The following is a 14,944-nucleotide window of genomic DNA, read 5'->3' on the forward strand; positions in this document are numbered from 1 at the left end:
TGCATCCGGCTCCCTGCTCAGCGGGGAGTCTCCCTCTCCCACTCCCCCTGCTTGTGCTCTCTCTCTCTCTGTGTCAAATAAATAAATAAAATCTTTTTAAAAATTAAAAAAAAAAAAGAGGACAACAGCAAGCTTTGGCAAAGACGTGGAGAAATCGAAACCCGCCTGCCCTGCTGGGGGGTGGGATAGGATGTGAGACAGGGCCCCGCTGCGGGAAACAGGTTAGCAGTTCCTCACAAATGAAGCAGAATTACCATGGTGACCCAGCAATTCCACTTCTGCATGTATATCCGAGAGAAATGAAATTATTCATCCACATAAAGACATAGACAAATGTTCACAGCAGCAGGATTCACGGGGGCCCCGAAGTGGAAACACCAACAGATGAACAGATACACACACACACGGTCCACCACCGACGGGAGCGTCTCTTCGCCAGGAACAGGAGTGAGGCGCCCACACGCACGGCCCCGGGGACGGACCCCGAGCCCACGACGCTCAGGGAGGGAACCAGACACAGAAGGCCACGTGGTGTGTGAGTCCACCTGGGTGACATGTCCAGAACAGGCTCATCCACGGACGGGAAGGGGGCTCGTGGGGGCCCAGGGCTGCGGGCAGGGAAGACGCGGAGTGACCCTGATAGGGATGGGGTTTCTTTTGGGGGTGACAGAATGTGCTGGAACTAGGTAGAAATGATCATTGCACAACATGGTGAATGGATTAAATGTCTCTAATGGTGAATTTTACGTGTATTTTACCGCAATTAAGAAAAACAGTTTGCACTAAAACAGTGTGTCTCGTGTTATCGGAGATTCTTGGTACCCCCTTAAACTCTATGCCTGAAGAAAGTGCCTCACTCAAAACTGCACTTATCCTAGTCCCAGCCCTGCCAGAATGAAGCAAGGAAGTCACAACGAGGTCTCATTGAGAAGGTGACCTTTAAGCCAAGCCTGGAAGGAAAGGAAAGAATTAGCCAAAATGGCATTTGGGGATGCCTATCAGAGCAGAGGAAGTATCCCATGCAAAGGCCCTGGGACGGGTCCGGGCCTGGTGTGTTGGAGGAACAGCAAGAAGGCCCGATTGGCTGGAGCAGAGTGAGCGAGGGAGAGAGACTTCGAAGTTCAAGCAGGGCCTTGGGGGCCTCGGGGAGGATTCGGGCCTTTACTCCAGGGAGGTGGGAGCCCTGGAGGGCTGCGGGCAGAGGACAGACAGGACTTGAGTCAAGTTTTTAAAGCCTGTTAGCTCTGCAAGAGGAGGGATTTTCATCCTCCTTAGCTCCCTAAACCTCCACTTAGAATCCTCCTCGGCACAGAGTAGGTGCAGTCGATACTTACTGAGGGAAGGAAGGAGGAAGAGCTCCAGTTGGGGGCGGGTAGGGGGGACGAGGTGCAGGGTGGGAATGTCACACTGCCCCCAAGTCACCCAGCCAGGCTGTGGCAGGCCAGAGGCTCAAACCCAGAGCTGGACAGCTGAGGCCCCAGCTCCACTGGGCCTACCAGAGGGAGGTCCCCAGCCAAGCCGCCGGTGGCCACCTGTTTCCTCCCCCGCCTGTGATTAATGGCCCTGCAGCCCATCCATCATGCACCAGCCAGTGCCTGGCTCTGCCCCGGAGGCCGTGGGGCCCAGCGCTCATTTGTAAGCAGGCTGCGAGGCTGGTCTCAGACGGTTGGATCCATGAGACAGATCCCTGCCCTGCCTTGCTCCCAGATATGGCCCTGAGAACCCCGGGGAAGGGGAAACACCAGGATGCGGGCCCAGAGTCGGGGATGGGTGGGAGCTGAGGGATGTACAGGGGTGCTGCCCGATGGTAAGATCCTCGAAAGCCCCAATCCCGCATATTAACTATCTAGTCAAGACCGTTCCGTCCCAGGCTGTGGCATCCTCCCCGCCTTTCCCTCACCCACCGCTCCTCCATGCGGTGGCCCAGACCGGCCTACCCCTCTCCTGAACTGTAGTGTGAGCACCCCACCCCGTCTCCCGGCCTCCCACCTTGCCTTCCTCCATTCCGGCAACCAGCAGAGCCTTTTACCTGGCAGACCCTGTATGCTGCTCTAAGCCAGGGCTTCTCAGCTGGGGACGATCTGGCCCCCAGGGACACTCATCAAGACTGGGCAGGGAGGTGCTCCTGGCACGGAGCGAGTGGGGGCCCGAGATGCGGCTCAACACCCCACAGTGCCCAGGATGGGCCCTCACAGAGAATGATCTAGGCCAGAATGTCAGGAGTACAGAGGCTGACTGAGAAACTCTGCTCTAAAACCTCCCATGGCTCCCTAGTGCCCTCCACATAAAATGCCAATGTCGCAGTCCAGAAGGCAGGGTCCTGCTTCCTCAAGGCTCCTGGCCCTCTCCGACCTACCCCCCCATGCTGCCTTCATGGCCTACCTGGAGGGGCTGTGTCACATAGTGGTTAAAGGCCCAAGAACCTGATTTTACATCCTGGCCCTGCCACCTTCCAGCTGTGTAACTTTGGCCAGGTCACTTCACCTCATGGTGCCTTAATTTCCCCATCTTTCAAATGGTCATAATACCTAAGGCTAAAATCCTTAAAGCCCAGCATGGCACATAGTAAAAACATATACAGTTTGGTTGGTCGATTTTTATTCATGGTCTGGGACACAATTCTGGGCTTCTCTGCCTGCTGAAAGGCCCAGCCCTGACCCCACTGGGCTGGGGTGGGGGGCGTCTCTCTTGTCCAGCTCTGCCCCTGCCAGCCAAGCCTGGGGTCTGCTAAAATGGGAGTGTTTGATCCCCAAATGCCTGAATACTAGATCAGGCTCAGACACAGGCGGCTTCCCAGGAGAAAGGGTGTCTGGTGTGGGGCTCATGGTGTCCCATAGGACCTGAACTCAGCTTAATGCTGTGTTGTCAACATCTTGAAGTTCCTAAATTCCTAATAATTTTTCAATAAGAGACACTGCATTTTCATTTTGCCTTGCCCAAAAATTCTATAGCCCATCTGCATCGGGGACTCTGATACGATGAGTGGGGTCTGCGTGTTCCAGAACCCGACAGGAATATTGAAGAATTTTCCAAAAAGGTGTTCCTTTTTTTCTTATAGCATCAGGACGAGGGGGACCCACATTTTCCTTACTCATCTCTGGCCCCATCAGATACCATTTTTATTTAACACACTGATATTCTGCTCAGCATGAATTTTTTTTGGTATGACTTTTTATTTTAAAAAACATTAAAGCAGCATTTATCTTGAAGGGTTTTGTGTTTTTCTGGCGGGCGGGGGGGGGGGGGGAACAGGAGGAACCTTACATTTTGCTTATTCATCTTATACTTGTCTGGCCTTTCATCTGCCCAGGAAAGGTGTCTGGGGTCCGAACTCTCCGTTTTACAGGTTGGGAAAACCCAAGGCCCAAAGAAATCATACACATCCAGAGAGGCAAGCTGCATAGTTGATAATGATGGTGGTGGTAATTAAGAGACTGCATTTAGCACTTGCCGGGTTAACTGTGCATTACTTCACCAGCTTCTTTGGGGCCTGTTCTCCACATGGCAGCAAGAGAGATCCTATCAAAATCCCAGTTAGGCCGGCCCTCCCCCGTCCAGGGCTCCCACCTCCCAGCCTCCCTTGCAGTAAAAGCCCAAGTCTCTCCCCAGCCCCCAAGGCCCTGCATCATCCGTCATGCGCCTGGCACCAGCTACAGAATTTGCTCGGCCCAATGTAGAACAAAATTGTGAGACCTCTTGTTCAAAAACTATTAGGAATTTCCAGACCACAACAGCAGGTCATGAACCCAAGCACAGGCCCTTCTGAGTGCAGGGCCCCTGGGTGAACGCATTAAGCTGCTGGCTCTGCCTCTGCAGTGCCAGGCTCGGTGCTGCCTCAGGGCCCTTGCACTTGCTATTCCCCCGCCTCCTTGACTAAGCCACCCCCGCCCCCACCCCGAGCAGGGCTCTCTCACCTTCAGGTCCAGGAGGCCTCTCTGACCGTCCTGTTTAAAACCTTACCCCGGCGCTTCCCCCCGACTCTCCCTGCTGCTTCATTTGCCCCATAGCGGTCACCACCGGCTGACCTGCCAGGGATTTGGGCTCGTGCATTTGTCCGTCTGTCTCATGTCATCTCCGCCAGGGCTGGGGCTTTGTACCCCCCACCCCCAACCCACCCGCGGGTCCTGGAGCAGGGCCTGGCACACAGTAGGCGCTCAATCAATGTGCGTTGAAGGGATGGCTCCCATGAGGTCGGCGGGATTACCTCGGCCTTCCTACAGAAGAGGAAACCGAGGCTCCGAGAGAAAACAGCCCGTGAGCCAAGGTTACAGAGCATGTCCCTGGCCCGCGTCCAGGTCGCGCCATGACAGAGTCGGCGGTCTAGATGGGGGCGGCCGGGCCCTTTCTCTGCCAGATGGGGAAACCGAGGCCCGGCGGCGGCCCGGGCCACCCCGCCGGGAGGGGCCGCGGCCCCGGGGCGGGGCGGGGCGCGCCGTGCCCAAGGTCACCGCGCCGGCCGGCCGGGAGGCGGGCTGGGTGGGGATCCGCAGGCCTCCCCGGGCGCGCGCCCCCCTCGGCGGCGCGCACGGGGCCCGGGAAGCAGCAGCGGCGGCGGCGGCGGCGGCGGCAGCAGGTGGAGCCGGAGCCTCCGCGCAGCCGAGGCCGCGGCCACTGCCGGCGTCGCCGCCATTAGACAATAGGAGCGGCGGCCGGGCGTGCGGGGAGGCGGGCGGCGGGGAGGGGCGGGGAGGGGCGCCGGGCGCGCAGGAAGCGGGGCCCGGGGCGCGCCGGGGCCGGGCGCGCGGGGAGGGGGCGCAGGAAGCGGGCGAGGCCGGGCGCGGGAGGCGGCGGCGGCGGCGGCCCCGGGAGCTGCCGATCGGCGCCGGGACAAAGGCGCGGCCGCCCGGCGCCCCGAGCCTCCCGAGCCGGGGCGCACAGCCCGGGCGCAGCCCGCGCCCCCCGCCGCGACTGACATGATGTTTCCACAAAGCAGGCATTCGGTAAGCGGGGCCCGCCGGCCCGGCGCCTCCCCCACCCCCGGCCCCGGGCCCGGCATCCCCCAGGTCCGCGCCTGGCACCCCCAGTTCTCATGCGGGCCATTCCTCCCCACCCCCGCCCGGGGCCCGGCCCCGCGCACCTCCCCCAGATCGGCGCCTGGCACCCCAGTTCCCAGACGGGCCATCCGTCCCCCCCCACCGGGTTCCCGGCCGGGCCGTTCTCCCCCCACTACCCCCCCCAGCCAGCTCCCTGCTCGGCGCCTCCCCCAACTCCTGGGCCGGGTCCCCTCCAGCTCCCGGCCCAGAGCTACTCCCCCGCCCCCACCACCCAGGCTCCCCCCACACCCCCGGAGGTCCGGGTCTCTCTCCCAGCTCCCGACCCGGTTTCTCCCCCTAGTTCCTAGACCCGGTCCCCTCTAGCTCCCGGCCCGGATTCCCCCCTCCCCCAGCCCGTGGGGCATGCTTCCCCCCCCCTCCACCCCAACCCAGCCAGGCGGGCCTCGGATGGCCTTGGCCTCGGGCCTGGGGCACCCGGGGAGCCCCACCGGGCACCTCGAGCACCGGGGCTGGTTTTGGGGCCTGGGATTGGGGGGGAATCCGAGGCGCACCCCTCCCGGAAGAGCGTGGCGGGGAAGAAGGGTGCTGGGAATCTGGGGTGGAGGGCCCCCCCGGGTAATTTCGGGCGCTGGGAGAGGCCCCTTCCCCAAAGGGACTTTGCAAGGAGGACTTGCGCCCCCACCAACTTGGGGAGGGGGACTCCAGGACTCCTTCTCCCCCCTCGCAGAGGCAGTTGGGGCTCTCGGATGTGCACACCCCCCCCACGGCGCATTGGAGGGGCGGCAGAGGGCGCACGCTGCCCCCCACCAAGGGCGGACCTTAAAACGCACCCCCACAGCCTGGGGGTGGCGGGGAACGAGGCGGCTCCGGGCGCACCCACCCCCTCGCCTTCCCCCGGGAGAGGCGGGGGCAGGAAGCGAGGGCGGGGGCCGCGCCAGGGCTGTAAACACGGGCCCGGGAAGTGGGGCGGGGGGGGGGGGGTGCGCTGCAGCTGCGCCGCCGGGCCGGCTGCCTCGGGGGTCGCCCCGCCCCGCCTGGCCCTGACCGGGGCCGCCCCCCCTCCCCACAGGGCTCGTCTCACCTACCCCAGCAACTCAAATTCACCACCTCAGACTCCTGCGACCGCATAAAAGACGAGTTTCAGCTGCTGCAGGCTCAGTACCACAGGTGAGCGGGGGGCCGGAGGCCCTGCAGGGTGGATGGTGGAGCCCCCCCACCCAGGCCTGGAGGGAAGGTTGTGGCCACTGCTACTTACATATATTTGAAAAAAAAATGTAGGTAGAGAGCGTCCTATATGTGGTAGGCGCTGTCGTGAGCACTTTTCTAATATTAAACTCATGTAGACGTCAAGACAGCCCATTTCACAGGTAAGAACACTGAGGCACAAAAAGTTAAATTATTTGCCCAGAGACTCAACTATCTGTGTGGCTTCAGAGTCCCTCTCCCCATCCCCACCCCCATCCCCTTTGGATAAAAGACCTCCCAAGAAGGTGGGGGATGGATCCTCTACCTCGCCTCTCCCAAAAGAAAACATTCTGTAGCCTGTTCTATCTCTTTCTGCTTAGTTTTGGAGAAGGAGTTCCTAGCGTCCTAACAGATTCTCAAAGGTGGCTCTTCCTCCAGAATTTAATGTTCTAACATTGTAAGGGGCTTGCCAAGTGCAGGATCTAAGGGGAAGGACCTGGTACTATCTTCATCTCACAGTTAAAGAAATTTAAACCCAGAGAGGTTAGAGATTTTCTGGGGATGCACAGCAGAGAAGTGGCAAACTGAGATTTGCAGCCAATCTCTGGGTTGAAGAATGCAGATTGTCAAGGCGCTGTTACAGAGGGGGGGGGGGGGCTTTGCCTGGGAATCAGAAGGGAGTCTTTGGTCACTGTCACAAATCCCAGCAGGGCCTTGGGCCCTCTCTGGACCTCAGTTTGCCTGCACAGAAGTGTTCCAAGAAGGATCCTGGGTTTTCTCCAAGAAGAGAAATAGATATAGATGTATAGATATATTTTCAAAAACTTCACCTTTTGGGGGTACTTTCCATGCTCCACACGTGCTAAATACTGAGCCGACATCCTGTTGTTCAATCTTCCCCATTTTCCTGTTATTGTGCCCATTTTTCAGACAGGGAAACTGAAGCACAGGCCATTGAAAGGCAGGCCCCAGCAACTTTGTTCTGGTTCCCCGATCGTTTAGGGACTTGGCTTGGCAGGCCTGGCTACAGTGAGGGGTCCTGCCACATTGGGGGTGCACACAAGATTTGCCAGACCCTCAAGAAGGGCCAGAAATTCAGAGTTTGGAGTGAAATTGCCTGTTTTGTTTTGTTTTTTTAAATGGTGTCAACAAATAGCGTTTTTTAAAGAAAATGAGAGAAAACAAACTCCGGGGGGGTGGGGGGCATAGGCACCCAAACCATGGCTCATCTCTGAATCTGGGCGTACAAGTCACAGTTTGGTGGGGGGAAACGCCAGGCTCCTGGGAGGACCGTAAGATCAAGCATTTATTGGGTGTTTACTGTATACCAGGCACTGTTCCAGAAGCTTCTCTTGTCTTAATCCATTTCCTTCTCACCACCCCACCCTGGGAGTTTGGTACTTGGCGATGCAGAGACCAAGGCCCAGAGAGGTAGAGGGGTTTGCCTAGAGCCACACAGCATCAAGGGAGCAGGGTGAACTTTGAATCCAGTGCATGTGGCCTGTGTCTGTGCTGTCAGCTTTCTAGGTCTTTCTCTGCCCTCCTCACTGGGGACAGGGGTGGGTGGGCTTTGAGAAATGCCCTAAGCTCAACCCTGCTGGGAGAGCCTGAGAGAGGGCAGTGGATAACCGGCTCACCATCTCTGTTACCCAGCAGTGGAACTTTTACCCCCTAGTGAAAGCAAGGTTTACAAGAGGGCCTGGGCCCCCTTTGAGATTCCTTGGTGAGTCCAACCCAGAGCCCTGCCAGCCAGCCCTCCACCCTCCACCCTCTCTGCCCTTTTGTGTTTTCTGTTCCTTCCTCCCTGGCTGGATAGTTTTCCCCAGGGATCGGGACTGTGGCCTCTGAAGCCCGCTTTCTGGCTGTGTGACCTTGAGCGTTACTCAACCTCTCTGGGCATCCGTTGCATCATCGATGAAATGAGGGTGACACAAATATTACCGATCTCATCGAGTCTCCGGACAGGGAAAAGTTTCTTTGAGTCCCTGGCTGACCCACAGTCCGTGTGTTTGCTCCGCCTTTTGTTATCTATATTATTACCCATTACTTTCTCTGCCATCAGATCTATGAGGGTGATTTCATGATCCTCGTTTTACAGTTAGGGAGCCTGAGCTCCACCCCCCTCTGCCCCAACTTCACAGAGGAGGACGTCCTTCTGCCCCACCAAAGCTCTGGGTGCCCCCCGCACAGTGGGGGACCTCAGCCCAGCCCCTGGTCCCTCTCCCCTTGTTCTTTTTCAGCCTGAAGCTGGAATGTGACAAGCTGGCCAGCGAGAAGTCAGAGATGCAGCGTCATTATGTGATGGTAAGCTGGCCTCCCAGTTGGGCAGGGCAGGGGAGGGGCGACCCCAGACCCTCCTCCACCCCTGGCAGCTGCCTGAACCCTGGCGACCTCCTGGGGGATGGACGAGGATTCGGGGTCTGCTCTGCATTCAGCTGGCCCCTGGGGCCTGGCTGAGGCCGCCTTGCTGGCCTGGCTGCCGGCCCAGGCATTGGCCCAGGTGCCAAACCACCGGGTTGCAGCCTGGGCCTGCCAGGTCCCCCGGCTGTCCTTGGCAACAGAGGAGGCTGCTGCTGTGTAAGCCAAAGCCAGGAACTGGCTGGGGGAGCTGCCGGATCCCTCCCTGCCCCCACAGTTCCCCTCCCTGCCCCCAGAGTTCCAGCATCCCAGCCTTAACCCCTCCTTGTCCAAGCTTCAGAAGGAGGACTCCTGGCAGGGGGGGGGGGGGGGGGCTCAAGCAGGAAGCTGACATCCTTTGAGGTTGGAGGGAGGGAAGGGGTGACACCGCATTCTTTGCCTGACATCTGAGACCCGGTCTCTGCGCTTTGCCAGAATCACTTGCTGGGATCCCTACCCACCAGGTGGCAGTTTCTACATCAAAAAGCCCCTGCCTTGGTCCAGCCCAGAGCCCAGCTCTCCCAGGCTGTCGATGAGGCAGAGCCAGACACCGACCCTCCTGGCCCTAGAGGGCTGGGGCAGAGGGAGCGACCCAGGACAGGGGGATTCCAGAGGGGGGCACACTGCCTGAGGAAGGCCACATGGAGGATAGGGCATTGCAGCTAGGGTCTTGAAGAATGAGTAGGAGCTTGCTGGGCAGAGGAGAAGAAACCATGGGAAGTCCTGGGAATGAACTTGGCTTCCCCTGCCCCACCCCCAGGGATGATGGGGAGCCGTGAGGGGCTTTAGAGGAGGGGAGGAGGCAGGGTCAGATCTGGGGCGTGAGGAGGGGGGCTACTGACCCCAGAGCCAGACCCAGCAGGCTCTGTTTATCCTGATTATTTATACCCAGGAAGGCAAACTTCCCTGGAGTCTGGGGCCACCCGCAGACAAGACACATAAAGATAAAAGATTAGGAGTCCTGGAATGTATGTGTGTTGGAGAGAGGGCTGGATAATTTTTCCAGAAACCAGGGGAGCCAGGCCTGGCTGGGGCCCTGAAGCTCCCCCAGCTCCCGGCAAGCAGCTCCACCAGGTGCCTGGGCTTCTGCTCCCGGTGTGGGCGCCTCCCACCTGCCCTCGTGCTCCCCACCGTGTGTGTGTGTCCGTCTGTCCCCCTGGCACACCCCCCAGCCCAACCCCATTTCTCTCTGTCTCCCAACCATGCAGTACTACGAGATGTCCTACGGCTTGAACATTGAGATGCACAAGCAGGTACGCCCGCCCCCCCCCGCCGCCCCCCCCGCAACCCCAGACAGGTGGGCCCAGCCTCTTGGCTGCGCACCAAGTCTGATCAGGCCTCCATACCTGATCCTGTTACCTTCTGAGCCCCTCCCCCTGTTCCTTCTCAGTGCTCCCTGGGAGGTTTATCTCCCTGAGGGGAGAGGCAGAGACCTCCCCCGCAACCTACCACCCCCCACCCCATTGACTCCCCTTTCTGACAGTGGGGGAGGGTGACAAGCCAGCACACTGCGAACCCCAGGATTGCCCCTTGCCCTCTGGCCTTGCTTTGGCCATCTGTGCCCTGAGTAGGCCGGTATCAGGGATGTCATAAAAGTAATGATGTTGGTGGCGCCCTGGCCCCTCCCCCTCCAGCCCCCCCCAGCCCCCCCCCAGCCTGGAATCGGTCCTGAGCCTTCCCTGTTAGCTGCGGAGCTGAGAGCCAGCCTTAGATCCCACCTTGGCTGCTGACCGGGGGCCCATAGTCTGGAGGTGTTGATCTGACCCTGGGCAGAGTTGGCCTCCTCTTGGGTAGAACCTCACAGGCCTCCTGGGACTGGTCTGCACCTGCCCCCTGCTGCCTGCCCTGGACTGAAGCCTCTGTGTGTTGCAGGCTGAAATCGTCAAGAGGCTGAATGGGATTTGTGCCCAGGTCCTACCCTACCTTTCCCAAGAGGTGAGTGGCTCCCCGGGGGCTGCAGGGAGGAGGTGGTAGTTGGACCGTGAACTTGCCACAGGGCCTGCCCCCCCCCGCCCCCCCATGCTCTGGGGCAGCAGCTGTTGGATGCCCAGAGTGCACACCCTCCCTCTCTGGACCTCCCAGACACAGAAGAATCCCCAGCTTGGAGAAACCCCAGGGGTGCAGGGCGGTGGAGGGAGGGGCCTCAGCCCGCTGTGGAATTCCCAGCCTGAGTGAGTCATTTCACGGGTAAAAATGTCAGATATGCCAAAGACTACACCAAGATTTTTTTTTTTCCCTTTTTGCTTCTGCCTTTAACCCTCTTGAGATTTGTCTGCCAGGCCCTGTGGGTGGCCTCAGGCCAGAAACCAGAGGGGGTGTGTACAGGGAAGGCATTCAGCTCATGTATGCAGACAGACAGACAGACACGCACAGGTGCAACACAGATGGACACATGGACCCGTGGACACACGCACCCTGGGGAGCCATGCGCTGAGCTCTTGCTTTTGCTTTTTGGGATTTTAAGACTCTTGGTTTGGGGCCCACTCCGCATTCCCCACCACTGCCATTCCTGCTCTCTGCCAGGTTTCCTGTCGATCTTTCATCATTTCCTCTTTAATCCCTGACTTTATCTTGGGGCCCTTCGGGTGACCTGCATGCTCAGGGACAATTCCAGAAGGACACTATGAAAACCCTAGAGAAGGGGGTTCTTGGGGCCCTGAAGACCTAGGCTTGTGCTTTCCTTTCATGACAGGGGCTTCCTGGTAGGCAAGGCAGAAAGAGAGATTGGCAGAGTGTAGCATCTGATGGCAGGAGAGATGGACTCGTAGGGAGGGCTGGGGTTTGGATGGTAAATTGCCCCAGGGAGGGATTGCCCTGAACCTAGACTCATACCCCAGCACGGCCAGAATCCACTGGGCCTTCCCCAGCTGTAGAAGGAGAGGAGCTTGGGTTAGCAGATCTCAGAGCACAGTCTGTGAGCTCTTAGGATCAAGACTTCCCTGTACAGTTGGCCAGGTTGTGCACTGTACATTTACTTCTTGGCGTATCGCATTGAATAGGTCACAATCCAGGGTTTCTCTTAGACTCACCCAGTGGCGTTTTCTTAAGTATCTGGCACCAACCCCTTCGGGTCTTCTGCGAATCCCACTTGGTGAACAGAAGCGGCTGGAGGGGAGGGGTTTTCTGATGGGATGGAAAGCCATGGCGGGGGGTGCCTTCCCCTGGGCTCTGTGGCTCAAACCCCCACAGAGATCAGGGCATATAGCACCTGGCTCCTCTCTTTACCCCACCCCCCTTCCAGCACCAGCAGCAGGTCTTGGGAGCCATCGAGAGGGCTAAGCAGGTCACCGCTCCTGAGCTGAACTCCATCATCCGGGTACGTCTGGGTCTTGGGCGGGCGGGCAGGTAGGCGGGCAGGTGGGCCAGGCAGCTCATGCTTCCCTCCCGTCTGCCCTGCAGCAGCAGCTCCAAGCCCATCAGCTGTCCCAGCTGCAGGCTCTGGCCCTGCCCCTGACCCCGTTGCCTGTGGGGCTGCAGCCGCCCGCGCTGCCCGCCGTCAGCGCCGGCACCGGCCTTCTCTCGCTGTCCGCGCTGGGCTCCCAGGCCCACCTCTCCAAGGAAGACAAGAATGGGCACGACGGTGACACCCACCAGGAGGATGACGGCGAGAAGTCGGATTAGCGGGCGGCCGGGTCGGGGAGGGTGGGGGGGACAAAGGGGAGACAGACACGGAGAGAGAGGAATGTTTAGCGCAAGACACAGTATAGCTTGGGATTGGCTGAACTTGGTAGTATTTATGGTAGCCGCCTGCTGGGGTCCTAGCCCTGCCTGTGCGCCACCCCTAGCTTCGCTCACACCCCCGGCTCCCGGCCTCCCTCCTCCTCCTCCTCTCCTTCCTCCCTCCTCCTCCTCCCCTGCAGCCTGAGCAGGCGGACACCTGCTCATTCCACCCAGGAGGCAAGCTGAGGCCTGGAGGCACAAATGGGAGGCCAGGTCAGAAGACAGCAAAGCCTCAGAAGCCCCGCACCCCTGCACTGCCCCGTTCCGCAACCGTGCCCCTGACCGCCGGCCCGCCGGGCCCCTCAGGGCGCACGCCCCCAGCCTCCCACCCTGCACTGCATGCAGACACCACGCTAGCTGCCCCTTCCTGCCCTGGGCACCCCACGTCCCTCCCGCCTCACTCACCTCCTCTGCTAGTTCCAGAGCCCACGCCCACCTGTCCTCTCCCCGCGCCTGCCAGAGAGGGGGCAGAAAGAGTGAGCTTAGCCAGGAGCAGGGGGGAGGAGTGGGGGGCGGGCGTCCCAGAATTCCCTTTCTCCCCTTCCCGAATAAAGATGAGGGTACTCAAGTTGTCTTGGTTTTTATTTTATTTTTTTCCTTTTTCCAGTATACTAGCTTGTCTTTTAAGAAAAGGGATATTTAAAAAAAAAAAAAAGACAAAAATGTTTTAAAAAAACAAGCAACACCCACACCTGTGTCTGTATATAGCCTTTTAGACTGTCAGCTTCTGTTGTGTTCAGTCGTTTGATCGCTGCGGAGAGAAGGGAGAATGCTGTATCGAGGGTGGGCTTAGCTGTGCCTTTCAAATAAAGATGTGAGAAGGTTGGTTGCCTTGTTCCTGCCTCTGTGTTGCGGGGCCGCGGCGGTGCCCCCCTTCCCACGGGAGGAGGGGGCTTCCCTCACGACTGAGCTCCCGCCTCCTTCCAGGACGGGATAGTGAGGGTTGGGTGGGTGGGGGAGGGGGAGTCCGGCTTGCCAGCGTGGGCTGTCTCCCCAACTTGATGCATAGACCAGAGAGGGTCAGCTGGAGGCTGTAGGTCACACAGCCAGGCCCAGGTGCTTGAAGTTGAGCAGAGCTGACTTCTGATCCCCAGGCCAGAGGGCTCCTAAGTGGCGTTCTTTTCTCTTAGAGACAGATTTTGAGACTGTAGAATCCATCTCCGTTGCATACCCACAGAGACCCTTTTTCCAGATCTGAGAACACAGGACCACCCCCAGCTGAACCTGACCCTTGGAGGACCTCTGGAAGGTCTCCCTGCCACGCCCCAGCTGGACCACCCAGGGAGCCAGAAGGAAAGGAGATTCCCAGAGTGAACCTGGCACCTGGGCCAAGAGGCTTCAGGCTGCCCACCCAGGATATGGGGCGAGGCTGAGGATGAGGCAGGGTGGGGCAGCATAGAGTTCCTTACCCTCAGGGACCGGCACCTGGGGGGCTTTTGAAGTCCAAAAAATTCTCACCTGCCCCCCAATCTAGCAGGTTCCCAAGGTGGACCAAGGGCACGGGGGGGGGGGGGGGCGGCTGGATTACCTCTGGGGAAACGGCTCATGTCCCTGAGGAAAGAGAGGAGGGGGGAGCATGATTGGGTGGTCCCACCAGCCTCCCGCTGGGTCCCAGCCCTCCGCCATGGCACCTCTCAAAAGCCCTCTCAAAAGCCCGTGTGATGGGAGTCCCTCCCTGCCTAGCATTTATCCTTGTGCTGAAAACCCAAACTCACCCAGGACACTTGGGGAGCGAAAATGTTACAATGCCAAGTGTTGTACCCACCTGGAAGGCAATCTGGCACCCAGCAAGTCCCCTCCTGGGTCCCCACCCCCAGAGCCGAGCTGCTCCCAACCTCCACAAAGGCATGGACAAGGGTGTTCAGAGTTGCTGTCCTTCCTCCCCACTTCCCCCAACCGGAAGCTACCCACTGCCCATCGACAGCAGAATGGCTAAGCTGTGACATCATCATGCCTGGGAAACACAATGCAGCCACGAAAAGGTGCGAAAAAAGTACGAGTCACCACTCGACTCAACACCCCGCATCTTGCGCAAGGCACACTGAACAAAAGCCAGGGACAAAAGCGTAAATACAGAGTGATTCCATTTATATAAGGAACAAAATCAAGCCCAAGTGACCTACAGTGTCAGGTGTCATGGGGTCACCCTTGGGAGAGGGTGGGGGAGGGGCAGAGGGGGCTCAAGTTCCATTTCTTAACTTGGGGGCTGATGACATGAGTGTGTTCACTCTGTAATCATCAAATTGTTCACTTACAATCTGTGCCCTCTTTTGTGTGTTACATTTCACAATTTAAAAAAAAATCATAAAAAATAGATTTGGGGGGCCTCCATGGCAGCTGGTCCTACTACCCACCCCTCCAATGACTCCAGCAGGCTGCAGCCAGACTGCACCATCTTGCTGTTCCTTGCCTAGAGGCCTTTGCACGTGCTGTTCTCTCTGTCTGGAACAGTGTTCTCCCTCTTTTTTCCCCCCTTCCCAGGGTAGTAATCCTCCAAGACTTCCAGATGTCAGTTTTCTCAAGTCCTCCCCCGACCCTACCCCAAAGCAGGGGTCTGTGGCCCCTCCACCCAGGTCCCGCACAAGCAACATATTAATATGTCACATGATGGTTGCAAGGAATAATCCAGGCGGCCCAGCAATCATGGC

At 58.8% G+C, this 14,944-nt stretch overlaps 1 protein-coding gene across 1 annotated transcript; it reads left to right on the plus strand.

Annotated features, from left to right (window-relative positions):
* Positions 1 to 4,733: 4,733 nt before the first annotated feature.
* Positions 4,734 to 12,864, plus strand: TLE5 (TLE family member 5, transcriptional modulator). Its single transcript, XM_045863378.3, has 7 exons — positions 4,734 to 4,940; positions 6,064 to 6,161; positions 8,420 to 8,483; positions 9,785 to 9,829; positions 10,449 to 10,511; positions 11,818 to 11,892; positions 11,976 to 12,864. The coding sequence occupies exons 1-7, from the start codon at positions 4,914 to 4,916 to the stop codon at positions 12,195 to 12,197; spliced, it is 594 nt and encodes a 197-aa protein (XP_045719334.1). The 5' UTR covers positions 4,734 to 4,913; the 3' UTR covers positions 12,198 to 12,864.
* The last annotated feature ends 2,080 nt before the right edge of the window (positions 12,865 to 14,944 follow it).

This window comes from Mirounga angustirostris, unplaced genomic scaffold (genome assembly GCF_029215605.1).
Source record: "Mirounga angustirostris isolate CCGP_5_RB_7025 unplaced genomic scaffold, mMirAng1.0.hap1 SCAF_1, whole genome shotgun sequence".
Taxonomy (NCBI): domain Eukaryota; kingdom Metazoa; phylum Chordata; class Mammalia; order Carnivora; family Phocidae; genus Mirounga; species Mirounga angustirostris.